This window comes from Sciurus vulgaris (assembly GCF_902686455.1).
Source record: "Sciurus vulgaris genome assembly, chromosome: 4".
Taxonomy (NCBI): domain Eukaryota; kingdom Metazoa; phylum Chordata; class Mammalia; order Rodentia; family Sciuridae; genus Sciurus; species Sciurus vulgaris.
In genome coordinates this window covers 154,085,990-154,113,385 of record NC_136464.1, presented here as the reverse complement: position 1 = coordinate 154,113,385, position 27,396 = coordinate 154,085,990, and the positions used below count along the sequence as shown (strand labels likewise).

Genomic DNA, 27,396 nt, shown 5'->3' with positions numbered 1-27,396 from the left:
CGAGAGTGTGGGGGCTGCGCAAGACTCGTAAAAGATGCAAGAGAGGAAACTTGGCAAGAAGTAAATGCTTTCGCCTGCCGAGAGAGGCCCCTGAGTCCCAAAGAAGCTGCACCCCCGCCCCATAAAAGTTCACTGCAGCACACCTGTCTTCCCCAGATGGGGTTCCCTGCGTAAACGCCCCCTCGCCCTCCGGGATTTTCCAGCCCCGGCGCGAGCTCCTCCCTCGCCAGAGCGGGGTGCTGTCCTAGCGCCAAGCGCCAGCCAGAGCAGCGGCTGGGGGGCGGCGGGAATGGGGCCCCGATCGCAGCCATTGGTTCCGAGGACCAGGAGGGGCGGAGGGACACCGCGAGGGCTGGGCAGAGCTCGCAGCCCCGGGCCCACTCGCGCCGCGTTCGCCGCCCGTGCGCTCCGGCCGCGCTCTGTGTCCCTGTGCACAGGATTCCCGTGGACCGCTTTGCGGGCGCGAATCGCTGAGACAGGGGCGCCGCCCCACCCGAAACAACAAAGCCCGGCGCAGGTGGGCTCGCGTCGCGACCCGCAGGTCAGTGAGTGGCTCCTGACCCGCCAGTGAGCTCAGGCAGAGTGGGGACCCGAGACGCACCCAGTGCCTGAGCGCGAGGCGCTCCCCGACTCCTCACCTAGGGCGGCCTTGGGTCCATTGGCCTCCGGAGACTCCTCCCAGACTCTGGGCTCCTTGAGATTTCGCACCTTACTGGGGAACACCTCCCAAATCTATCCTTGTCGTGGCTGACTGCGTCCTTAGGGTTCCAGAGCAGCCTCTGCAGCCCAACTGTTCGGGTCTCTGGGAGACTCCTCCGGTTACAGCCGGAGCCGAGAGGGGCCGGCACGCAGTGTCCTTGGCCCCGGGATGACCCACCTCATTCTCAGACAGCGGGATCGGAAAGGTCTGCCCTGGAGCCCACCGCTACAAAAGGTTGATTTCTGTGTGCAAGTGTAGTTTTACACTTTGCGCAGTGTATTTCTAGCTGCATTTTGTTTGGCCTTGGTGATGTGTGTGGTCGTTATTCTTGTGTTTGTTTTACGCTTATCTGCATTTTTAGGATCAGCTGTCCCTTCCCTGGGAATCGCCACTCTCACGCTGACCGCTGACTTTACGCCTTATGATGTCAGTGTGAGGCTTTTCACCAGTCTTCAAGTGGTTCCTGATTCGGAGAAGTTTTTCCCAGCTTTCGTTCTCCAGCTGTGGTTTCCCCGAGTTCCTGTGAAAACCCAGCAAGTAACTGCACCAGCTATCTTTCCCCTTTTCGGGTCTGATGAGACGCTGAAATCCTGCGCTTCCCAGCCGAGGTGCGTGGATTACGGGCAATTGTTAAATTCTTATTAAGAGGGGGTATATTATGTGCTCTCCGCCAGGGAGCACAAAGACCCATTCATTCACAGAAATATCTTGTTGAGTACCAGGTTTGGGGACTGCCTGCGCGTTTTCCACAGCCAGATGCCCCGAGAGCTCGGGTTTGGTGTCAGATTCCAGAGACAAGGTCTGTTTCTTAATGTCCTTCATTTCCTCTGCCAGTTAATTTTGCTTCGGAAAATTTTCTGCTAAAGTAAGTACTTCGGTGGTTCTTTGTGCTGGATCATGAGATCCGATGGCTAGAGGAGGTCTCAAAGCCTTCGCATTTTGGTATGGTCCACATTACAGGTGAAGAGTGCGGGGAAATGGGCAGTGGTTACTGTTCTGCTACTGATCCGAGGACCACTCCCCAAGATGTTTCTCCTCTGGTGCGCTTCACTTCAAATTTCCCAGATTCATTGTTCAGACGACAGCCTGTTCACAGGAAAAGAGGCATGATAAGAGACTGTCTTTTCTTAAAAGACTTACCTCTTCATGCAGTCTTTTTGCCCCATGCACCCTCTTTTAAGTAATTTTAAAGATAATATTTAATTTGCTTAATTATGAAGCTAATCTGGGCGTTTTGCCTTATTTATGATCTGGCCCAGAGAGGTTCTTAAATACCTTTTTTGCAACTAAATATGCTTCATTTGGCTAAATAGAGAAGCATCTTTTCCCCTACCCCCACCATATGCAGGACAGCATCCTTTATAATCAGCAGTTGTTGTTGATCAGTAGTGCAAGTGACTTTCTGTAAAGTGCATGTGAATGTAGCTGCCTTGTCACAGGCAGCATTGATAGAACTCCCTCAGGCCATGCCCTAGTCACCTTCAAATGCTGTATATGGTGGGGATAGCAACCCATCTGACAACCAAAGAAATAGTCTGGAAATTCTGAGTTCCAGAAAGTGGGTGGATTATTATGTTTTTGTATTTCAAGTTTGGATACCTTACTTATTATTCCTCTATGTCAAAGTGCTTTGAGATGCTCAATACACATTCAGTGTTGTCATTAAAGAAACCTGATGTAAGATGAGATCCATTCTGTTCACCTTACTGCTGGTTAGTTCAGTTCACCAGATTTTACTAGATGTTTATGATATGCACATGCATATCAGGAGTTAAGAGATAAATGATGGTGTGATCGTGTGTGGCAATAAATCCACCAGAGGATTTATTTGCAGGTTTCTTGAATTTCTTTTTCTTTCTTCTTTATCTTTTTTAATGAGGGTAGATGAGGGATGACAGAGATGATTGGTAAGCATGATTAAGCATACTTGCCATTAAGTAAACTTGGAGTTATATATTCATTATAACAATGAAAGATTAACCCATCACAGGCAAAATTCTCCAATTCAGCCTCTATTCTAGATCAAGTCTGAGCTCATTTAATGATAACTCTTCTCTCTGGGATTACTTTTCTCCCACACCTGTACTTAAATACTCTTTTTTCGTAAAATTATTTTATGTTTAATTCATTATTAGAAGAGACAAATATGAATATATTGTATTATTATATTACTATATAAATATAAGTCATCACAGACCAGATTTTCATAAACTTTTATTGTTGTTCATGATGACAACTACAAGAAAAGAATAATAAAGCCTTTAATGGAATGGGCAATCCAACAAAGGAGTAGCTCAAACTGTAAGTGCATGAATTTGCAGGATTCCTTTTAGTATATACCTAGAAGATTCAAGCCAGAGGTTTAGATGAAGAAGTCCTTGGTATGCATTTATGGCTCGGCCTTTAATTTGGTTTCAGAAAACCTATCTGTGCATTCACTAGCCATTTCAGGTGCAAGATATAGGAGACTGAGCCAAATTCTGTGATCCATTCAGTTCTAATTCTGATTTTTGAGATGTGTCTGCAGAATATAGTATTCTGAAAAGCTCAGTATGCTGACACAGAATGCCTCATTCAGGAGTTCCTTAGGTATATGACCACACTATGTTCACACTCGGAATCAGGATATAGTCATTATTTATCCTTTACTAAGTTTGGCAATTAAAGAGAGAGAAATTCTGAGCATTCAAGTAGCCACACACACCTTTAACGTCATCTCTGAGCATGAAATGGCACAATTTAGCCAAATTTCAATGCTTCAAAGCTGTCAATTTGTATCAGGAACAATATATGTCATTAATATTTCCTGAGTTCCTAACTCTTAAATTCCCATCTACTAGTTTATATTTAGATGTGAAATAAGTCAGTCAGGTTTACGATGTGTCTCGTGGGCTTGATTCTTGGTGCTGATATTGTTGTAGACAATAGTGAAAGAGTCTGGAAAATGCAAATGTATAATAGTTGTTAAATGAGTCACTTAAGAAGGTAACACGGCCTGCAGTGGTAGCTCAGTGGTAGAGCTCTTGCCTAGCATGTGTGAGGCACTGGGTTCAATCCTCAGCACCACAGAAAAATACATACATAAAATAAAGGTATTGTGTCCATCTACAACTAAAAACCTATTTAAAAAATAATTTAAAAAGAAGGTAACAGACCTTAATTCAACCTCTGATGGGGAACAGAAAGACAAATAGCTATAAGAACTGGCTCCAAATTCAGAAACACAGGAATGACTTACCCATGGTTAAAACACTAACTCCTGTCATGCAGGGAGCTCCCAAGGGAATCCAAAATAGCAGCTTTCCTGATTAATTTGCTACAGTAGTCTGGTACTGATTAGAACTGCCTGGTAATCTATCAACTGCTGCCCATTAAATGGGTTTTGGTTCTTATTCACTTTCAGTTTCCCAGTGATCAGGATTACAACACCTGGATATACTCTTCTTGTCTCTTAAATGGAACATTCAAACCCTCCTGTAAAATATAGTTTTAACTCAAAGCACAATTAAGCTCTATTGGAAAGACTTTCTGGCCTCAGCCCTAGAATCTTAAACTTTGAAAGAAACGGTACAAATGAGCCATTTCAAAGGTTTGTGTTAAGTATTGCCAGTATAGAAAGAGAAGCAAGTAGAGGAGGAGGAGGAGGAAGGGGAGGAGGAGGAGGAGGAGGGGGAGGAGGAGAAGGGAGGAGGAAAGAGCTCTGGGTTTAAAAACCAGGAGCATTTCACTGTGTATGCTATAATTAAATTTTATTTCTATTTCTTAATGAAAATACCTTTATTATTTTTCTGATTATAAAACAATAAACATTCTTTGTATCAAAATTTAAGTACAGAAACACACACAACAGAATATTGACACATCCATAATACTAACGTCTAATAAAAGGACATTTAAATTAATAGCATGGTACATAACGTCTTGTTTTGTATTTGTATTCACAATTGTGCATATGTGTGTAGCAGGAGCTATTGTAGTCTTACAAAAATGTAATCATTCTATACAATATTCTAAAACTTACATTGTTGACCTAACCACAGACAATAAAAGTTGTCTGGTATCTTTCCATATTAGAAAAATATAATCCTTTTATGCTAGCATCAGAATACTCCATTGTATAATTCTTCCATCGTTTATTTAACCAATCCACCTTCAACATTCAGTTGCAAATACATCATATTTTTACCTGTAAAAATCTTTTATTGACAATTAACATTCATGTACAAAAATACACAAATCATAAGGACATAATTAGTAATTTTTATGTTCAATTCGAATGTATCCAAGTCAATAGTATCCAGCTCAAAACAGAAAATGTTTACCAGTACCTCTGTCATGCCCCTCATATGCCTTGGCACCTGTCATTTCTAATAATCCCTTATGAGTTTTTTGACTTTGGTGTCCATGATACAGGTGTTAAGGGCACTAACTTAACTTAATATTGACTTGGATGAGGTTCTCAGACTTTGAAAAGACTCCTTGCCAGCAAAGATGGTCTAGTATAACTAGCTAGTCAAAGTTGTAACTAGTCCATGATCTTTCATTTTTTCCCCCTTATTGCATTATTATCCTTGTCAGTTTTGATCTTAAATTAGCCCCTTGGGCCCTGATTTGCACAGATTTTTATGGTACTAATCAATTGAATAGAGGAAAAACTGGATAACAGAAGAAACTGAATAGCTTGGTTTTCATCTACTTTCCTCTTGTTGGCTATCCAGTTTGTAGATGGACACAAGACCTGTATTTTATTTATTTATCATTTTTGTGGTACTGAGGATCAAACCCAGGGGCTTCACACATGCAAGATAAGCACTCTACCACTGAGCTACAACCCCAGCCCTCACTATGGTAAACTCTTAATATTTATTGTGCTCTTTGAAATACATTTTTTGTAATCCTCCAGCCATGTTCACAAGACTGTATTGCAGAATTGACAGCTTACTCCTGCATCTCTTCCTCAAGTGTCTTGAATGCTTATCCTAATGAAATCTCAGCTTTGTTGGATATTGTTGAAAGACACACCTAGTTGATAAGAAAGTATGAGCAGAACTTTGTCTGGAAACTGAAACTACTAATTTTATTGCTGTAGCTAAAATATCTATAAACTTTGTGGAAGGTCCATTGATATTTTTTCTTATTATTTACCCTTATGATTAATCTTCATGATTTTATGCAAGATCATTCATTCAATAAATAAATATTCTTTTACTTGTCAGACTAGACCAAAGATGAGCTTTTTCTCCAATAGAATTGCAAGTTTCTTCATTCTTTTATCTTTCACTCATGCACCTATCCAACAAATGCTCATTGCTCATCCTTATGCTGTACTCTGTACTAGTCTATAGACAGAAAAGTAAATGAAATGTTGGTCCTCTTTTCTAGGAGTTCACCATCTATCAAACTACACCAACAGGTAAACACATATAATAAGTATAATGAGATGCAAAAAACACTACCATAGAAAGGTAGAGAGTCCTGAGAATACATAAGAAAGAGCTAGCAATTTGCATGAAGAAAGTAAGTGGGGATTATAAGATTAAATATAAGTACTTAAAAATGATTAGGATATTAAACTATTAATAGTTCAATATACCTGGATCATCATTCTTAAATGCAATGGTAAATGTGAGATTGGAAAAGGAGCCTATAACCAGATAATAAGGGACACATAATAGAGGTCATTAGTGTAAGAAAGGTCTTTTAGATTTCTTACTCAAGATGGAAACTGTAAAACTTACATGTGGGTAGACTTATGCATATAATGGCAATATTTTATTCATCTGGGTGTGGTACATAGTTAGCAAGTGTTTATTGAATGAATGAATGCATCAAAGAATACAACTTTTCTTAACCAAAGGCAATAGCATTGACCCTTAATTGTACAATGAGCTGTTCTTTCCATTTGGGGTCATGAGTTAGTCAATATCTTTATTGTTGGTCACCTATTTCCACCTGAAACCATTATGTGCATGTTTAAGTGACAGTTGGTCAAGATTATCCTTATACAGTAGCAGCTCATCTTATTCCAGCTACTCAGGGAATATGTTTTTTTGTTGTTGTTGTTCCACCAGTAGCTAACTTTTATCCCTTTAAACCTAATTCACACATAAAGTGAAAATTAACCAAACATCATTTCAAACCTTCTTTCTCACCAGTGTCACAAGAGCGTTTAAAGACATAATATACACAATTCATGCAACTCTCAGCTTTTCAGAATTTGACTTCTTTATAAATACTTGAAGACCTGTCATAAATTTTGCTGTCACAGTACAGTGAGATCTTATGTTAGTCAGTAAAAGGTAGATTATGCTACAATAACAAATAAGCCAAAACACTTGTGGCTTAAAACAACAGAAATTTTTTCAATGTTGACATTGAGTGTCAGTGGAGTCAGCAAGAGGTGAAGGCACTCACTGTGATCATTCAAGAATGCAAAAGAAGATAGGCAGGTAATTTCACAATTATTGCAGCAGAGGGAAGGGATGTGAAAATCTCATACTGGGTTTTGCATTTTCTATCTAGAAGTGACAAATGCCATTTTTCCTACATTTCATTAGTCACCTACCTTAAATTCAGAGAGAGTAGGAACATATGACCCTACAACATGTCTAGAAAGAGAAGCATCAGAAACATTTCATGAACTGCACTAAAGACTACATGCCTCAAAGCTATCCCTTTTGAACCCTAACCCTCCAAGAGAAGAAACATAATGAACATAGAATTTGGAAACATGGAGACATAGATTTTAATTCCATCCCTGCCTTTAAGTGACTGAGTGACCTTGGGCAGGCCTTTGTATTCTCTGAACTTTAATTTTCCATCTTTTAAAAAAAGGTGGAGGAATAAGAATAACTAAGAGTTGCAAAGCTTAGAATACGCGCGCGCGCGCACACACACACACACACACACACACACACACACACCCCCATCCAGAACTGGCATATGCTTTTTATTAGATAAATGTTGGCAGTTTTCACTTACATTGTGATTGCGGTGGTGGTTGTGTTTTTCTCAAACTGGTTTGCCTAGATCTTCTTTCTCCTATAAAGGCATCCTGGGTTTGCTTTCTTCCTATCATGTCCTGAAGACAGAGTGCCATTCCACAGTGAATTGGGGATGCCCACCCCCAACATACACACCCCTTTCCTCTACTTCCCACCAGATTTTTGCCTGATAGGTCCCTACATCCCAGACCACACCACTGAAATCTATCAATGAAGAGTAGATGTACAAACAGCAAATGAAAAGTGAATATGTGTTTCTGAGCAAGGCTACTTCCACAATTGAATAAAAAAACAGCACACAACCTTAAATGTTAAGGTGAAGAGCTCAACCTTGGTAAAAGAGAAAGTCAAAGCTAGGTATCTTGTAAAAAAGATTACTCATGATTTCCTGAGTAACACCATACTTATTTATATTTTTAGGAGAATATGTGACTGTTTTCTACAGGTCACCAATGCAGTCTGTTTTCTACCAATAATTCTAAATCATTTTTCAGTTTCACCTACTTGCATTTCTAAGTTGGAATACGTTCTGGGAGAATTGAGCCCACACTTGCTTATTGCTTCCATATTGTCTTTGACAGAGTCTGGTCTTGAGTTGTCTAAATTGACAACAGGCTGTTGGGGATTTGCTTTCCTCCCATACCCGATAGCCTGCCATAGTGTTTTGTTCTGTGTTAGGAGGAACATGCAGACATTTTCTTTGTTAGCCAGACTTTGGGGTTTTCTGTGTCTCCTATGAGAGAAAGAGAGAACATTTAGGCCAGCTCTGCTTCTCTGTCCACAGCAAGGATTAGCAGGACCTCGAGAAACCCCACCTGGGAACATGCTTTTCTGATGGACATAGCATCCTCTGTTTCCTGCCTTTCCTCATCCACCTGGATTTGGTAAACGAATTCTTTTACCACCTTGAGAGAGCATTTTGTCCCCTCCCAGGGATGGCATTTCCTAAAACTTTCATCTAAAGTCTTGGACTCATCTGGTACTCCTCATTTGAGGATACCTAGCTTTAAACTCTGTTGTCTGATTGAGGAAAAGCACTATTAAAATCAATGCTCCCAATTTTTTTCACTGATATCTGCATTTTGCAATGAATGGATTCAATTTCTAAATGATTTATTGTTTCTATTTCAAAATATTCTGACGCTGGAGTTTATGGGGACAAGTTTAGCCTCTTGCCATGTCAGAGAACTCACCTAAACCCGGGTGATCCAGGATGTGGTTGCTAGTTATGAGTTGTAAGAAGTGAGAGTTCTGTGCTATTTGCATACTCACTTCTGTTGCCTAGATAAAGCCTCCCACTTGCATTTAATTTCAGTTGCTGTCGTATCCGAGGTCTTTGCTTTGAACCCAAACCTTGTTGGCTATTGCTGGCTCTCCATGCACTTTACTCCTTAGTTTTTATTGGAACACTACTCTCTGGACTGATAATGATGCCAAAGCCCCTACCTTTGGTTATTTAAGTTGCAGGAGGAATATCCTTGGATGCTTCTCAACACGATTAAGAGGAGCATAACTGGATTCCTTGATCCGGGAGTCCAGTGGGAGGTAGCAGGATTGAAGTCATGAATAAGGATAACTGGTGAGTCACTGTGCCTGTCTTCAGACAGCATCTCTCATCACCGTGGATCCAGTTTCTAGGCCATATGAAACTTCTTTTAACTCATCCTGCAATGCCTTATTACAAGTACCTGTGAGTTAGTAGGCATCCTGAGCTAATGGTATCAGCAAGTATTTGAACTTTTCTGATACTACTGAAGAATTCTGCTTTCATTCTTGCATTTTTTTCAGAAACTTCTTATGTTTTGACTGGCTTAGTGCACATTATCCAAGCATATTTTCTTGAAATCCTTGGGAATCATTCATTTTCTCCACTTGTGTATTGGAAAAATTTCAAACATTCTGAAAAGTGGCAAGAATATGAACAATGAACACCTATGTAGCCTTTGATTACATTACCAGCTGTTAACATTTTGACACTTTCGCTCTATCGAGTTTCTTGCTATGCTTGTGTACATATGTATATGTATACTTTTTTTCATTTTAACTGAACCACTTCAGAGTTAGTTGCTTATTTTATGAGACTTTATAGTTAGTGATTTCAACATATATTTCCCAAGAACAAAAACATTTTCTCATCCCACACTTAGGAAATGCAATTATCTAATATATAGTCTATATTCAAATGTTGACCTTTGTAACAAAACTGGTTTTTCTTTTAATTGATCCAAGATCCATGAAGATTTTCTGCATTGCATTTATGCAATAAATCTTGAAATCTGCATCTTACTTTTCTTTCTCTGCACATTCAGCTGACTACTAAATAATGTCCGAAACTAAGCCTGCCTAAGCCAGCAATTACTAAGCATTATTCTCTTTAAATATCTATTTTGCTTCGAAAGTGTCATCATACTTTGAATGTCAGCCATAGAGGATTGGAAGAATGAGAAAATATATTTGGCAAAATTCATATGTATATGTTATGCTAAACACTTGACTAATATTCACATGAGATGGGCAATTTACCAACTCTGTAATCAATTCGGATTCTATTTGTAGTTATATTATGAGAGATAATGGTTCATTAATTCAAGTAAACACTGTGCCTAGATTTAAAATGTTATTAGGTGAAAAACTCTGTGAGCATTGGTCCTGTTAGGAAATACAGGGATATATTTGTGATATTTCAGTCCATTTTTAGGGAATAGTTTCTAAAGCACCCTACTTCAAGCAAATATATGAGTATAGTTTTCAATGGAGATAGATATAAATAGTGGCCTTCTTAGTTATTTTGCTAATACTGAAGTTCTTTTCAGACCACCAATTTTATGACTGTTTTTTCAGATTGTGCCTATACACTTGATTTTATAGAGATATAATGGTATTTAGAGTCTGGTGTAGTGTTATGGGTAAAAATAGAGAATTGGATACATTAGATAATTTCCATTTCTCTCTTTCCTGCGACTCATCATGGAGATAATTTCAGTGGAAATGAAGTTAGGGGTCTCGGTTATGGAGTTAAACAAATGTTTACTGGATATCTGTTCTTGTAAGTTGGAAAGACACACATATACACTTATGCAGGTATTCACAGGAACACATACAAACCAAAAAGTCCTTGTTGCACACCTTAGTCTGGATGCTGGTGGGAAATAGAGGGAAATGAAATGAGGAATAGAGAGAAAAAAAGGATCAAGGTGATAATGGGCCATGAACTGAGGTGTATGTATATTTATAGAGGGAGGAAGCAGTAGAAACAAGAAATGAGTGATGTTGGTAGGGAGGGAGTGACATCATCTCTTATCTTTCCCTTATTCTGAATGGTTCAGTGACTGGTGGCTGCTTAGATTTAGGGTGAACTTCTTCAGTGGTTATAGCACAACCAAATTTCCAAGATCTTCTTTGCTCCCTTAGAAGGGTTTTGGCGGTGCTCAAAGAAAGTCTAAGGATAGCTAGTAGTTTACAGGTAAAGGGGGAATTTTTTAAAAATATTTTTAATTGTTGATGGACCTTTATTTTATTCATTTATTTATATGCGATGCTGAGGATCAAACCCAGTGCCTCACACATGCATGGCAAGTGCTCTACTACTGAGCCACAATCCCAGCCCCAGGATTTTTAATTTTTTTAATTTCAGGGACTTATGACAATCACAAGTAAATTTACAAGAACAAAGCCTTTCCAAATATCACACTAGATAAGGAAACTGTTACAAGCAGTTGTGGACCAAAATATATGTAGTGGATACAAATTATTTTAACTATAGAGTCAAAATGAGATGCAACAGAAAAGGAACAGACATCACTCCACTCTCCCACAACAGCATAGTTTAATGTGAATTTTTAAAAACACACCTAGTCTTGCTAAAACTAAGCAAGTTTTTTGTATTTGAATGCTATGATTTAACTAATTCTAGCTGCTCTGAGAATAATAAGGTGTTTTTTGTGAATGTACTTCTAAAATATCAGCAATGATCAAAGCTGGGTGTAGGGAGAGAATAGAGCCCAAACTCCCTCATTAAATATGCTGTAACATCTTGAAAGACCAGTCTTGCTTTATACCTTCTTTACTCCCACTGATTCATCACGACCTTCCCTGAGATTGTGAAATCATTATTTCTCGAACTGTTTGCTTTTCTGAAAATGAAGCGTTTAGCCAATGACCTTTTCTTCTGCTCCCTAAAAATGACTTTTATCATTCTGCTATTTGTTAACTGGTTCATCTGCCTTCAACCTTGAAGTTGCTGCTTTTCTCGTTTTGATTTAGACTAATTATATTAGCCACAATGGGCCCAGTCTCTCCCAATACAGGAAGTCCCCTTCTTGGTGATTCCTAAATATCCTAAAAGAATAATAAAAATGCACACAGGTGGTGTAGCTCCATGGTAGAGTGCTTGCCCAACATGTGTAAGGCCCTGAGTTTGACCCTCAGCACAAAGAAAGAAAGAAAGAAAGAGAGAGAGAGAGAGAGAGAGAGAGAGAGAATGAATCATAAAAATGCTATGCCTGGAACTTGCTTTGTAACATCCTTCTTTTTATCTAGGAAATAACCTGCTTAAATTACCTATCTGATTCTAAAATCTTATAAGTTTAAAAGTCTATGATCATATATTTTAAAAATAATTTTCTTGCTAAGGTAGTGATTTGGACATGAAACTCTCCCATGGACTATAAATATACTAAAAATGTATTAAGAATAATAGTTTGATTTCCTTTCTGAAAAACAGCATTATATACATGAAAGGCCTCATACCTATAATTACTTTTGAGACTGAACAGGTAGAAGTCAAACCAGTTATATTCACATTCCCTTTTGCAATGCTTTCTTGTGTTTTTTAAACTACTCAATCTACTGTTTTATGTATCGAGCTAAGTGTAGGTGAACATTCTGCAAATTATACCTTAATGGATAATTAATCTTTAAATAATTAGGACAAAATAACTTGTCTAATATAAAAATACTGAGTGTGTTTTCTTTTCACTTTTTGCTGTTGTTGTTTTGATGAGAAATTATTTTGCAAAGTTTGAGGTTATTCCAGGTCATCAAAAGTCATTACCGAGAGACAGAAGATTGGATTAAATCCAGAGCAACTTAATGACCTGCTCTTGAACTTATTTTGGAAAATAAGTCATTGATACCAAGCTATTGTTTTATCATTTGTCTAATTTTCACCAAAATACAATGAAAACGTTCAGATTATATTTTCTGATCATTTGTTTGAACCATAGGTAAAGAAGACTGCTAATTTTAATTTTTCATCTTACATTATCTGGTCCAGATTCATGAATTTCGATGTGCTAGTTAGAACCTCCACTGCTAGGCAGTTCTGGTAAGATGACCCTCTAGCTCAATGTGTGATAGCAGAGAGATGCAGTTTATTCCCTGAACTTGGTTTTGGTTTTCACTGGACTGATAGGAGGAATCATAACGAGAGCTCACATGAAATTCTACTCTCCCAAAGCACTGAACTGGTAAGTAAGGCCAGTTCTTACACAGGCAGATATGTGGAGGACTGAATCATCTTAGAGTTAGGATAACTTAGAAAACAATAAACTTTTTTTTTCTTTGCTGTTCCAAGCCCAGGGGTCAATGTTTGTCACTGCCTGAAATGAAGATGTACATTGAGAGAGGGTGGGAGGAAGTCTGTACTGTCAATACCGATCTTCTCTTATCCACCATGACCTTAAAGGCCAAAGTAAAGAGAAAGCATTAGGAGAAAAGATAATCCTGCAAAGGCTAAAGGAACGGCTGCAAGGTCTTATATAAAACATGCTATTTCCTAATAAGCTAAAAACAGCTTGGTTCAGATGTGATAATTTCCCTTCTGGATTCTGAAAATAGTGGTCTCTATGTGTTCCTCAAAGAAAGCGAGCTAATAAATCATCTAAAACCATTAATTACATTATTTTATCTAATTTTACATTTGTGTGCTGTAAAAAGCATTTTGCTGTGTCATGTTAATTCTTTATTGCACCATTCCTGATGGTTTGGGGAGACCACCTTTAGGAGTGTGGCACAGTAAGACTCCTAGATGAAACGTTGATGTGACATTGTTGAGCGTAACAGTTAGGTCATTCTTTAAAGAATGTTGCAAGGGGTCAAAGTAGCTTGTCCCAGTTTTTCACAATAATAAAGAAAAAACTTTAAATACTTATTATTCACATAGAGATATGTTTGAATGACGTTCTCAAGGTTGTGCCACATTTAAAGCAGACCAGTATGCTGAGTTTTATAAAATACTGTGCTTTAGAAGTCAAGGCTGGACTGGGGTTGTGGATCAGTGGTAGAGCATCTGCCTAGCATGTGCGAAGCACTGGGTTCCCTTCTCAGCACCACACATAAATAAATGCATCAAATAAAGGTCTATCAACATCTAAAAACTATATTTAAAAAGAGAGAGGCTTTTTCAAGGCTGTGGCATGCATGGCTCTGCCCACATGCTGTCTCTCTGCCATGGGTCTTGCATTGATTATGAGAGAGGACTCTGAGAAGAGAGCCAGACAGTATTTGTTCCTTTTAGAAGGAATGAAGGGAGAAGGTACATGCTAGAACGTATGCCTCTGTTCTTGCAAAACATTACAATTTTCATAAACACCCTATAGGAAGGAGAGTCGTAGCATCGACTTTGCATGCTGTAACAAAATACCTGACAAGTACAACTTAGAAGAGAGAGTTTATTTTGGGGTTCCTAGTTTTAGGGTCCTAGTTCATAGATGGTCAAGTCCAATGCTCTAGGCCCAATGGGAGGTGGAACGTCATGGCAGAAAGGCATGGTGGAGAAATACTGTTCCATTCATGGCAACCAGGAAGCAGAAAGAGGAAAGGGAGAAGGGGCCACAGGGAAGATGAACCCCTCCTGGGCCCCCAGTGACCCACCTCTTCCAGCCATGCCCCACCTGCCTGCAGTTACCACCCAGCCAGTCCATTCAGACTAAGATGAACTGATTAGGTAACAGTTCTCACAATTCAATCATCTCACCTCTGAATATTCCTGCATACACATAGGAGTTTTGGGGGGACACCTCACTTCCAAATCATAACAGAAAGCTTCCATCTTCTAGGAAGGATGATAACATGGTCCTAAGTGACATGGAATAATATTTGCCCTCTCTGTGCAGCCTCTCCAGCTCCCCACACACTGAGCTCACGAGGAAAGATTACACATCCCTCCTCGACTTAGTAGGTCACTGCTTTTTTGTGGATCTTCATTTCAGAAACGGAAAGCTGGCTGACCGTGAGCCAAAACATTTCCACAGATATTCACTTATAATGTTGTGATTCAGATGTCTCATTTTTCTTTTTTTCAAAAATCACTCTCTGAGGATGGCTAAAAAAAAAAAAAAATATATATATATATATATATATATATATATATATATAAATCCTGCATGGCTTCAGGTGTCACCCAAAATGAGAGTTTGCTGGCGCTGGCCCAAGATAGGTCAAGGCTATGCATTTGAGATGAAGTCTCTTTCTTCTTCTTTTCTTTAAGCCTTGTCTGAGAGAAAGAGCCCAAGAAGCAGCATCCCAAAACACTCATTTGATTTCATTCCCACAGTGCCACCTGTCACAATACCTAAACATATACAGTTTGGTTCATCCTGAGCATTATGCATTCACTGTCAAATAAAACATTCACCAGACAGAAAGAAGATAGTTCAATTTTTAAGCTTCAATAAGGAAATGAGAATTAATGTTGGCAAATTAAAATCATCTCTGACAAAGGATACACTCTATTGTTTCAGAGTTTAACAATGAAATGAAATTTGTGTAGCTGTCATTTTAAATTAAGAAGTCTGGAAATGATATTACATCTGGAACATTGGAAAGGGATATTTAAAGGAGAGGATATTTAATTGTGAAATGTCAAATAAAGACACAGGTTTCTCTTGTTTATTTTCTACCAATCTTCCAAAGCCAAGAAGATCAAATGCTTTCTCCAAATCCTCTTCACCTTGTTTTCTGTGAACTAATTCATGTATGGTGGAAAATGTGGGCCTCAGGAAGTGGGAAAGTACTCTTGGATATTTACTCTGTAAGGAGACACCTTTGTCATAGCAAATGGTCTTGGAGCCAGCTATTAGTTTTGCTACTGACTTACTGATGGCACAGTGACATTATGCCTCCAGTTCCACCCCAGAAAGCAACCTCTTGACTCAGGCCCACCTGGAGAGGTAGGAAGGATGAGTATTACTATTGTGTGAGCAGGAAAACTGAACTCTCAAGGCTGGCTCTGGGTTTGCCCAAGGTAAGTGGCAGATCGGAACTAATTACCCAACTCTGTGATTTCCCTCTTCCTATCACAGTCGCTAAAACCAAGAACATGGTTCAGGTATGGGTTCTAGTTACTTCTCTGTCATTATCTTACTGTGCATCCTGAGTTAATCACAATATCTTTGCACCTCAGTTTTCTTGTCTACAAAATGGGCACTATGTTAGTCAGCTTTTCATCACTATGACAAAATTCCTGACAAAAACAACTTAAAGAATGAAAGGTTTATTCTGGCTCATGGTTTCAGAGGTTTCAGTCCATAGTTAGCTGGTTCCATTGCTTTGGCCTGAAGGTAGATCAGAGCAGTAATAGTTGAAGGGTGTGGCAGAGGAAAACCACTCACCTCATGCAGACAAGAAGCAGAAGGGGCTGGAGCAGGGTCAAAATAAACCCTTAAAAGGCACACCTGCAAAGATCTGCTTCTTCCAGTGAGGCCCCGCCTTCTAAAATTTCTCCCACTTCCCAATAGCACCACCAGCTAGAGACCAAGCCTTCAACATATAATTCGGGGGGGACTTTCTAGATCAAAATGATAATAGGCACAATTACTGCTTTACCTGCCAGAGAAACAAGAGGAACATAGTGCTTACCGTCTTTCCCCATGTTAAAAAAAATAAAAAAGATGGTGTACAATTCTTACTACCAAAACAATAGGAAAATTGAGACCAGATGGTATGAGGACTGGGGGTGGGCAGAAGCCTAAATCCTTGGCTTATCTTCTAATTACAAATGTTACTCATATCAAATCAATTGGCATCTATGTTTCTCCATCTCCTCTGCTACACTTTGGTTGTACCAGAACATTTTTTTTTTTTTTTCTGATTTTTGGTTGTACCAGAACACTTTTTTCCTGATTCAGTCAATTAGATTTCTATCTGACTTTTTTTTTTCTTCTGTACACCATGCTGCCTCTGAGACACTTCACCATATTCCCTAAAGAAGAACGGCTAGAACATTCATATGCTGTATAAAGACTGGTATTGCCAAGTCAGTGTAAAACATTTGCAGTTCCACTGTGATTATTTTTTAAAAAAATAGAAAAAGTAGTTGTTAGAAGCCTGTAACAGCCTAATGAAATTAAAATCACCAGGCAAAGCATAATGAGGAGTAGGAGTCAAATTATTTTAGGAACTACTGAGACATTGTCCCTGGCCTACTCTGAGGAGCTCACAAAAACTCATTACTCTGTGTGACACCCTACAGGGACGGCCCTCTCTGAAGTGGCCTCCCTTCCAAGGGATCATTAGTGCTGCTCAGCTCCAGCCACAGTGGCAAATGCCAGCCACTCAAAGAATCAGCTGTTTAATTAGATCTGGAGAAGGAAAAGGCAGATTCTCAAGATAAAATGCCAGCTATTGTGTAGTAAGGGAAAGCCAGGGGCAGAGTGGATATCTTACCGTTAGCATTTCACCACGCCTGAGATGAGTTTTAGAATTTGACACAAAATGAACTAGTGCCAGGAGCTAGGAAGAGCATCTTTTCTGGACTTAAAGAGGGTTCTAGAGTTTTCTACCTGGAGGGTACCTCTTCCCTCAGACTGCTTCTCTCACAGACTGAACACAGCAAAGAGCCTTCCTTTGCACCTGGCTAAAAGGAAGGCATTTCCCTTCACACACACACAAGTGTGCACACAACACATACACACACTCTCACGCACACCTCCTTCTGGTCCAAACATAGCACTTCACAGACTGTTTTCATGTCCAATATCTTCATGAGGTGATGGGGCAGGTGCTGAACCATTTTTCAAATGGCAAAAGTAAAGCTCAGGAACTGTGAGAAGTGTACCCAACTGCTCAAAGATGAAGGGAATTCAGACCTCAAACCTGTTTCTTAACAGCAAAACTGGTCCTCTCTCTACCGTTCAGAGGGAATCCAATTTGCTTTTCTTCCAGGTGGGCTACAGTTTTTGTTTTGTTTTGTTTAATTCAGTGCCTGAAGTATCTAAAACAAATTATGTGAGTCCATTTAAAGAAAATAAATAGAAATGTCCCCTGATCTCCAGGAGAGAAAATTTGTGTAAAGAAATCAGCATATTGTGAACATCCACCCAAAGCACCCTTGTGTGTTCGGGATTCTTCATCATGTGCTAGAGGGAAACACTGGTCAGCAGTTGTGCTACAGGCCTCCAGGATGTACAGAATTAATTTTCTGGAGGAGGGAGATTTGGAGCTTCTTGGGTTCTCATCCCAGAGCATTCATTTGAAGCATCTGTTGAAATCACAGCAGATGGGGCACATCAGAAATATATTTTCCTTTATGTTTTATCTTTAGTTCTTTAGAGAAACCTGGCACCTACTGCACTATGGAGGAAAATAAAAGTTCACTTTATATTATCATTTGTAATATAAAGACATAAGCAGTACTTATTCCTAGGGGAGTTCTTTCATTCTTTTCCTTTCCTGGTGAGTTTTATAATTAAGCCTTACTGAAATGAAAACTAAAACTTAGATTTAAATGTGGCATTTCCAAAAAAAAAAAAAAAAAAACGCACTAAGTTGTTGTTTGTTTTTATTTCTGCAGTCTCGATGGACACCTGATTCCCTGCTGCTGCCTTTGTTTAAAAACCCAAAAGTTTTCTTGTGCTGATTTCCCAATCTATCATTTCTGCTGAGGCTACGTGCAAAAACAATGCCCATTCTGTCCTTCTTAACCCCTGCGTGAAAATTTGACTTTAAGATACCTGCTCATTCCTCCGCCTTCATAAAGATGTCTGAGCCTGACTCTTCATCTGGATTTGCAGGGAGTGTGGAGAATGGAACTTTCCTTGAGCTGTTTCCCACATCGCTGTCCACGTCGGTGGACCCGTCCTCAGGCCACCTGTCCAATGTCTACATCTATGTGTCCATATTCCTCAGCCTTTTAGCATTTCTGCTTTTGCTTTTAATCATTGCCCTCCAGAGGCTCAAAAATATCATCTCCTCCAGCTCCTCCTACCCAGAGTACCCAAGTGATGCTGGAAGTTCTTTCACCAACTTAGAAGTCTGTAGCATTTCCTCCCAAAGGTCCACTTTTTCAAACCTTTCATCCTGAAGAAAGTGGAAGAATCCTAAAAGTGACAGCAGCAGCTTGAGCTTTCCCTTATGGGGAGTGTTGAGTCACGAAAGAAATGACCCCTTTGGGTTAGACCTGTTTTCCTCCTTCCTCTTTGTTTTTTTTTTTTTTTTTTTTTTCTCCTTCCATGATGCTTTTCACTCTTGAATGGAGAAGCAGATGCTGACAGAAGTGCGTGCAAACTTGGAGGTGCAGAATTTCACACAGACCGCTTCACAGATCCGGAGCTGGCTTCTTGGAGGTTGATCAGCATTTTGTTGTACGTTCACTGAAAGGCTTTCTCAGTGAATGCTGGGTATGGGCTTTTGCACTTTGTTTCTCTTACAAAACCACGAGATCAACTGAACTAGCAGAACCTGGCAAAATTGAAATATTAAGAAGATACTTTCCAAACTTGAAAGATAAAGCAGAGACACCAAATTAAAAAAAGAAAAAGAGTGAGTCAATCTAGATTTAATGTGTAACATTTCTAAAAGGGGGGGGGGGGGTAAAAATACACTAGATGTTTTCTTTAATTTCACTTTAATGAATGAAAGTCACATTTATTGATAGATATATGTCATTTAGGAAAGTTTTGGAAGAGTTTAACTTTGAATAGAAAGACAAATACGTGTCATGATGCAGTTTGTAATGTATCTCTGCCTCCTGGGCTTTTTCTTCTACTTACGTTGAAGTTCTAATAGCCCTCAATGGTGGAATTCTTTGTGATAATCATTATTACTAAGAGAACTACCAGAAGAGACACCAAGAATTTTTTATTTTATATCTATAGTTTCTGTCAGTGGGAATTAAACATAAGGAAAATATGCATTTAGTTGTATTTTGTACAGTCATAAATCCTGGCAGTCACGTATGTTCCTTTATTCAGCTTCTTAGTCTTTATAATTTTAGTGCAGAATTATATTAAGTCTCTGAGGTGTCAAATGTTTGTTCATTCACTTTAGGTTGCAAAACTTAGAGACTAAATTGCTGATATACATGTTTTTATATACCCTGTGAATGTTATATGTCTGACAATTAGTTATTGTATGTGAATAGAATATTCTGCATTAGGATTCCAGGATATGAGCTTATGTTAAAATTCTAGACCCTCCAGTTGTCCCTGCTGGGAGCTTTAGTTATGCCCGGAGCTGCCACATGTGATGAGTCAAGTACCTCTGAACTTGGAGGGGGGGGGTCCTCAAAGTAAGGACAGACGGCACAGAATGTGGAAGAAATCAAGCTGCCCTGAAAAGCAAGACAGAGCAAACACTACAGCTTCTTAAGAGTAAGAATCTTAATTTAATTTGAAAAATAAATGGCCCACAGCATAAACACTGAACTTTATCTGCGGAAGCCACTGCACCAACATGCCAGCCTTCCCATGGCAACCGAATCACCCTTGACTCAAAACATTTAGCGATCTGAAGTGGAGCTTCAACACATCCTTGGGTTGGACAATGCAGTCAGCACTCTACAGTCACAAGAATGGGAAGAAGAATCCACCATTTTCCGGGGTCTGTCTTTGTCACTCTGAAATGCTGAGAGATTGAGGACTGGTAATGAGGATGAGAAGCTTCTTTCTTTCTGTTCTTTTTTTTAAATCCATAAGCTTCGCTTTAATCTAAACATGTTTAACTACTCAGATATTCCAAACACCATAGAACCTGCACAGAGTTGCTGCCCTAAAATGTATAATCAGTGAAAAATTCGCCTCTGCTGCCATTTAAAGCATTATGTAGTTCAAAATTTGGACTAGAGAAACTCTGCTATTTTAGATCAGTAGTAGCATTCTCTGAGTATATGTATGTATGTACATGGATGTGTATATATAAATATATATGTATTGTGTGTATTCACACATACACACACACACACACACTTTCATATGCTCCTAGTTGAAAGTTGTGTGAAAGCCACACAGGAGTACAGAGGCATCTATGATGCCACTTTTTCTTTTCGATTATTCTTGTGTCATTTTGTCGTTGAGAGGAAAAGTGATGTGGGTGAAGTGACTTTAAAAAAGTAAAAGGACACATATTCCACAGAACAGTAAAATCTGATTATGATCTCTCCTAAGGGGGAACTTTATGGCCTTTCTTTCTGGAAGAGATATAAAGACTTCTGACAGCAAAATTCCTTTAAAAATCAAATCAAATCAAATCTGCAAGTACACTCCCACCCCTCTCCTGCCACACAATTTCTTGCTCTCTATGTTAAGTGGAGTAATTAGGAGCAACATTCAAAATGGAAAATAGGATTTGTCATTACCAGCTTGCCAAGGTAACAGATTGTACAACTCGAGATGAATTTGTGTTGTTTAAGAAGTTCAGAAAGGTTGGAAGATGGGTTTATAAATAAAGAAGTGGAGTCCATTGAAAGCCTGGTTTCTTCTCTAATTTTTTTTTTTCTTTCTTATGAGATAATCTGCAATCTTCTCTCCTACAGAGGATGCTTTTCCTGGAAGTTTTAAGTATATCTCTATCTATACAGTGTATCTATGTCTATACGTCTATGGCGTAGGTAGATTTAGATGTAGCTGTTTACATCATCCCTTTTCTGTGTGTCTTCTCTGAAATAGGGTCAATGTGTGACCCAAATGTTGACTTCTACCAGTCTGCAAGCGTCACTCCCTCTGGGACAGTAAACCTCACGTTTCCCTGATGAGAAGAATCACCTGGGGGCTTGCAAAATACACTGCCAGACCTCCGGGAGTGCAGCCAGGGAATGGATGTCTTTAAGAAGGACCCAGGTGGTGCAGCCCGGTACCCATGGCGGAAGCCTCGGACTTGCTGCTTGTGCATACTTGCAGAGAGGCGGGTCTTACCTCTCAGCCACTGTCCGCTTAACTGCGATTCTCCAAGGTGGGCATTCTCATCCCCACCCCCAGCTCACAGGCCTCATGGGAACTCTTCTGCTAGAAAGTGAACTGCAGGCCACCCTCCTGGAAATGGAAAGCTGCTACTGTTGTGATGGATTTAGTGGAAATGGGATTTGATCAAGGTCCCATCTCTTTGCTGCTTCCTCCCTGCGTTTCCCACAGCTCCACTTTTACAAGATGATATGCATGTAGCAGACTAGAGGAGTGGGAATAACTGATGGGATTCATGAGAGAAAAAATATATATTACATTGTGTACTGAGTGAGACTATCCAATAGTCCAAAGGAAAACAACACAAAGTATGGAATATTCAAGGAAGAGCATGATTCTAGACCTGTTTCCCTGTCTTGAGGTCTGCCTCCCACTTCTAATTATTGCCATTTCCCACCCTCTGCTCTCCATTAGAAAGTCCCTTAGCATCCCTTTTTGGATAGGACTTTTTGTCCATTTGTCTGTTTTTCACAAAACCACTAGAGTGATCTTTCCTAAACAAATTCCCCACTTAAAGTCCTTCAATGGATTACCTCTGCACTCCAAATAAAATCCAAGCACTTTCTATAATTTCTTAGCATGCCCTCAGAATTCAGATAGCCTGAGTTATTCAGGCGAGTCCTCACCAGGCTGTGTGGGAAGATGAGTCTGGGAGGAGGCCACAGCAGAAGAGTCAGAGGGGAGCTGTGGGCTCCTGGCCCAGCTCTTTTTAGTAGCTCTCCACCACTGCGAGGACAATAGTGCTTCTTTTGTTCCTGGTTAGCCAGGGTGTGGATCTTAAAATCAAATATGTGTCCGCATGCACGCATGCACACACATGTACACACAGAAACTCACTAACATACATTTGCCTTCACAATCACACCTCCCAAGAGCAGACAATTATTCTCAACATGCAAAGATACCACCTGGATTTTTAAAGTCCTCTTTCTTCAACTTAACCCTGTCCTCAATAGCAACCATAGTACCCGAGCTTTCCCTTACTTATCCTTCTACTTCAAAATACAAAAAAAATGGCTGGGGATGTGGCTCAGTGGTTAAGTGCCCCTGAGTTCAATCCCTGGTTCCATTAAAAAAAAAAAAAAAAAAAAAAAAAAAAAAAAAAACACCTAAGCATCTACCACTTAGAGACCTTTCCTATTAGTACTATTTTTATTACAACAGAGCCCACTAACCCATGTAGTCACTTCTGTCTATCAGGAGACCTCATAAAACCATCCCAAATGTGGCTTTTCTTTATCTTTGGATGCAAGCTGAGGTAGGACATTCACCACCCTGAACACTATAAGGAGACATTATTATCAACAGGCATCTATTAAATAAATGAAGACATCATTTAGCACTAGAGAGAACAAACACATAGTTCCTGCCTCATGAAGCATATAATCTGATAAGGAAGATATTCAAAGATATTCAAATGAACAATCAATCAAGTGCATGATTGCAATTTCTATTAGTTCTATGAAAAGAATACAATTTTGAGATGATTGACCATAAAGGAAATTCATGTAAGAAATGGTGGTCAGGAAGGGCCTTTCTGATGAGATCATACAAAAGTATTTGAAAAGTGTTGGGAAGAATAATCTCTGAGAAGAACATGTACAAAAACCCTGTATCAGGAAATGCCTTGGCTCATGTGGACAGAAAATTCAGAATGTTGGGGTGCAGAAACTGAGATTGCAGAGGTAGGCAGGGTGTGGTAATTACAGAAAGAGCTTGGATTTTATTCTAAGTACAATAGGAATCCATTGAAGGACTTTGAGCAGGGAATTTATGTTTAAGAAAGATTACTCTAATTGCTTTGTGAAAAATAGATCAGAGATGGACAAAAAGTCCTATTCAGATCCACCCCTGGTAAGATACGAGAGTGGGTGGAGAGTTGTTCTCCCTGCTACAAATATCTGTTCATCTTCTAGCCATGGAAACGGTCTTAGCTAAGAATGAGTTACCACACAGCCCCCTCCCTCCTCCACCGGTTTCCACCGCACGCTCACCTCCCTCCTCTCTCTCTCTCTCTCTCTCTCTCTCTCTCACACACACACACACAACAAACACACACACAACACAACATACACACACACACACACACATACCACAACACACACACACACACACACACACACATGCCTTCCCAAATTCTCCCTTTCCTCTCCTCTCTTCACTTGTCCCTATTTGGCCCTTATTTAAAGTCTAATCGTCTGCAGTCTCCATAACTGTTGCTCCAGTATTTTTAACATGATATGTGACTAATGTTCCAGTGAAACTAATATGGCAGTTAAGTGAGGCTTTTAAAATTTTGCTTCTTCTAAAATCCCATTCCTGAAAAAAACTATCATTTTTATGTACGACAGGGTCCATTCTTTAAGAGTCTAGTCTTTTTGACCCAGTCAGAACTTCATTCAGATTCCTAAGTTTTACCTCTGCAACCTTAGGCAACTTCTCTGAGGGATCAGGTATTGGTAACATGAAGAGAACAATAACCTCCTTACAATGTAAGGATTAAGTAAGAAATTATGTGAATACCGGATGGTAATATTATATATTACAAATGTCAAGCAAGCATCATTTAGAACTTTTGATGTTGGCAAGTTCGAATTTTCCTACTGTTTCTGCCGCCTCCTACTTTCTCTGCCTTCCTGTATCTAATTTCTCTCCCATTCTTTCTTCCTTCACCTGACCTAACCGCTTATACATGGAGCCCTTCCTGCTCTGCTGGCCTCTTCTTGATTTTGCCTACCCTCTGTCTAAGTCTCTGCATGGTCTCAGCAAAGATACAAACAGGACACATGGAGAACACAGGGCAGCTCTTTCTCCCCATAGCTCCATTAACCAATCCAGCTTATTCCCTCCCCATGGACGGTGGGTGTTGGGGACAGAGTCATGTGTGTTGGGGACAGAGTCATGTGTCACAGTGCAAGCAATAACCGTGGAGAAACAGGAAGAACAAGGACTGCCGGTGAGCACCCTGTGGTTCAGAAAGCATAGCAAATGTGTTGGAAGGACTTGGGGTTACAATCAAACTTAAAATCATCAGGGAAAGTCAGAGGAGGGGAGATGGTACCTACTGCTTCAAAACCATGCCGAGGCACTGATCACTTTGTAAGAGATCATTTTGATTAATATTATGTTTTAAAGCAACAGAGCCCACTAATTCCTGTAGTCACTTCCAATTGTCCAGAGGTCTTATTAAACCATTGCAAGCATGACTTTTCTCTCTATTTGCTCAAATTACCCAGAGTTGACTCGTTAACTAGCACAAGTGTTAGCTGGCTCAGTTAAACTGCAAGCATATCACTGATTTCGAAACTAGCCTTATTGTCTTAGGAATGTTTAGAGTAGTCATCATACTGCTTATTCCTAGCATTCAAAACTGTAAAATTCTTGAAGGATTTTTTCATATTGCTACTTATAGATTACCAAATTTCAAAAAAAGAAGCTTACAATTTCTTTATAATAAAATCCACTCAACTCCAAAGCTATAGTAGTAACTCAGCTTAGATGATTCAGAAGCTAATTCAAGATCTCTCAGTGCCTCAGTATTAGTATAAACATCATCTTTTCACTCTGGGTGAATAAATGCCCATCCAGAGGGAATTCTGATTAAGAATATGTCAGATTAGTTTATTGCAATGCCACTCATAAAAACATTAAAATTATCTAAACACATACTAGGAATAAAAACAAAGTGGTTTAGTTCAAGATGATTAGTCAAGCAGAAATCAAAATAGCGATAAGTAATATTAATTGTGAGAACTTATATAATCATTATTATGAGTCAGGCACACTTGTGAGCACTTTATGTATACACTCATAACACTCCATGAGATAGGTTATATTAATATTCTTTTTTTTTTTAATACATTAGGAACCAGGAAATTCACAAAGCTAGAGGCTGGCAGAATGAAGGCTCCAAGCCAAAAATTCAGGCTCTAAGTTACAAATACGTTTCACTCTTCTTTCTTTCGGAAATGGTCATTTCTAATAGATATGTTTGGGAAAATGTCTACTCAAAAAAGTTGGTTGAGGAATAAATATGTGACCAAACATTAAGCTGTGTCATAGATCCCTGACCAGTATAAACATGTACTTGCTGCAAATGGAGACGGACCATTGGATGTTGCTTTCTTATCTAAATGTTGACATGGGTCCCACACAGCACCTCACTCATTATGTACCAGAGACCACAGCTATGCCATACTGAGCAAGGGCTCTGCTTCTGGAATGTGAATACTGAGGCGTCTTTGCTCCATGGGCAGTCTGAGAAACATGGAGACACATACACACTGGATGTAGTTGAGTTGCAAAAAGAATCTCCTCCAATGTCCCCAAAATTATGGCTCAAAGGATGATCTTTCAGAAGATTAGTGTGAAAATGATTGTCCGACCTCCATTGTCCAATCGCTTGGAACCAGCCAAGATAAAACTAGAAATAAAAACACAGATTGCAGATTTACCTGAAAAGTCTGTGCAGGACTGCCCAGGTAGATCTTGTGTCTTATATTAGATTTGGGCATTATCCTGAGGTAGCCCTCATAAGCAGGGGAATATCGTGATCATATGCTTCACTCGTGTATTTGAAGGTAAAAGTAGTAACACAGAGAAAAGTGCTTCATAAGCTTTAAAGTCTGTTTTTTTTTTTTTTTCTTTCAGTTCTTGGCACACAAGGGTGGCTTAGAAATGTCTGTAGAATGAACAAGAGAGTAAAAGACAGATCAACCATGCAGGAACAAATTCCTTCTGCTCCCAGAAGGACAGCATTGGAACTCACTGACTCACAATTTCAGTGGCGCCATCTAAAAAATCAATGGAAACCATGTGAACCAGAGGCCCCCAAAGGATCTTTCCAATGTGCCTGTGTCACTGTGGCAGCTGGAGAAAATATTCATTTGCTTAAAAAAGCGAGTGGCAAGAAGTCAGACCGGAAGATGTGTAACCACACGGATCAGTGAGTTTTTGAGTTGAGTAGTAGTTTGATAAAGCAAGGCATACCACATGCCCTGAAAATGTCCACAGGGACACAAAGGAAGTGATAATGAGCCAAATAACAAAAAATTATTGAAAAGGAAAAAGGATCCTATTTGGCTCATGAAACTTGGCCTCTCTGAGACTCTAAACCTCTCTTCATGACTCTGCTAGTGCAGCTCTCAATCTGCTGTTTATATAAATATCAAAGTATTTCAAGCTTATTTGGACTCTTTGCTTCAGTGACCCTGCAGACAATTTATCCTGCAATGTTTACGAGGTCGAATGAAATCCACAGTTCTGCCTGAATTCTTTTTCCCCTTTAGAGATCTTGCTGCCTCCTGCTTTGGGCTCCCTCCAATTTATGAGGATAAATTGTTCTTCTTCCCCCTCCCCCCTTCCTTCTGATGCCTTCCTTCATTATCCCGGAAGGTTCTTCTCCAAGATTTTCATCAGGCTTGTCAATGTCTCCCAGGCAAAGCAGACCTCTCACTTAGGACATGTCCATATTCAAGTACCTTGTGCTCAGAGTCAGACACACCTGCTGACTTTTTCT

At 39.6% G+C, this 27,396-nt stretch overlaps 1 protein-coding gene across 3 annotated transcripts; it reads left to right on the top strand.

Moving 5' to 3' along the window:
• The first annotated feature begins 372 nt into the window (after positions 1-372).
• SERTM1 (serine rich and transmembrane domain containing 1) lies at positions 373-21,387 on the top strand. Of its 3 annotated transcripts, none has more exons than XM_079137411.1 (3): positions 373-541; positions 1,062-1,308; positions 18,497-21,387. In XM_079137411.1, exon 3 carries the CDS (start codon positions 18,683-18,685, stop codon positions 19,004-19,006), a length of 324 nt encoding a protein of 107 aa, XP_078993537.1. In that variant the 5' UTR covers positions 373-541; positions 1,062-1,308; positions 18,497-18,682; the 3' UTR covers positions 19,007-21,387. The 3 variants fall into 3 exon arrangements, with proteins under 3 accessions (XP_078993537.1, XP_078993538.1, XP_078993539.1); XM_079137412.1 differs by having other exon boundaries at positions 390-517; XM_079137413.1 differs by lacking the exon at positions 373-541 and adding an exon at positions 743-934.
• The last annotated feature ends 6,009 nt before the right edge of the window (positions 21,388-27,396 follow it).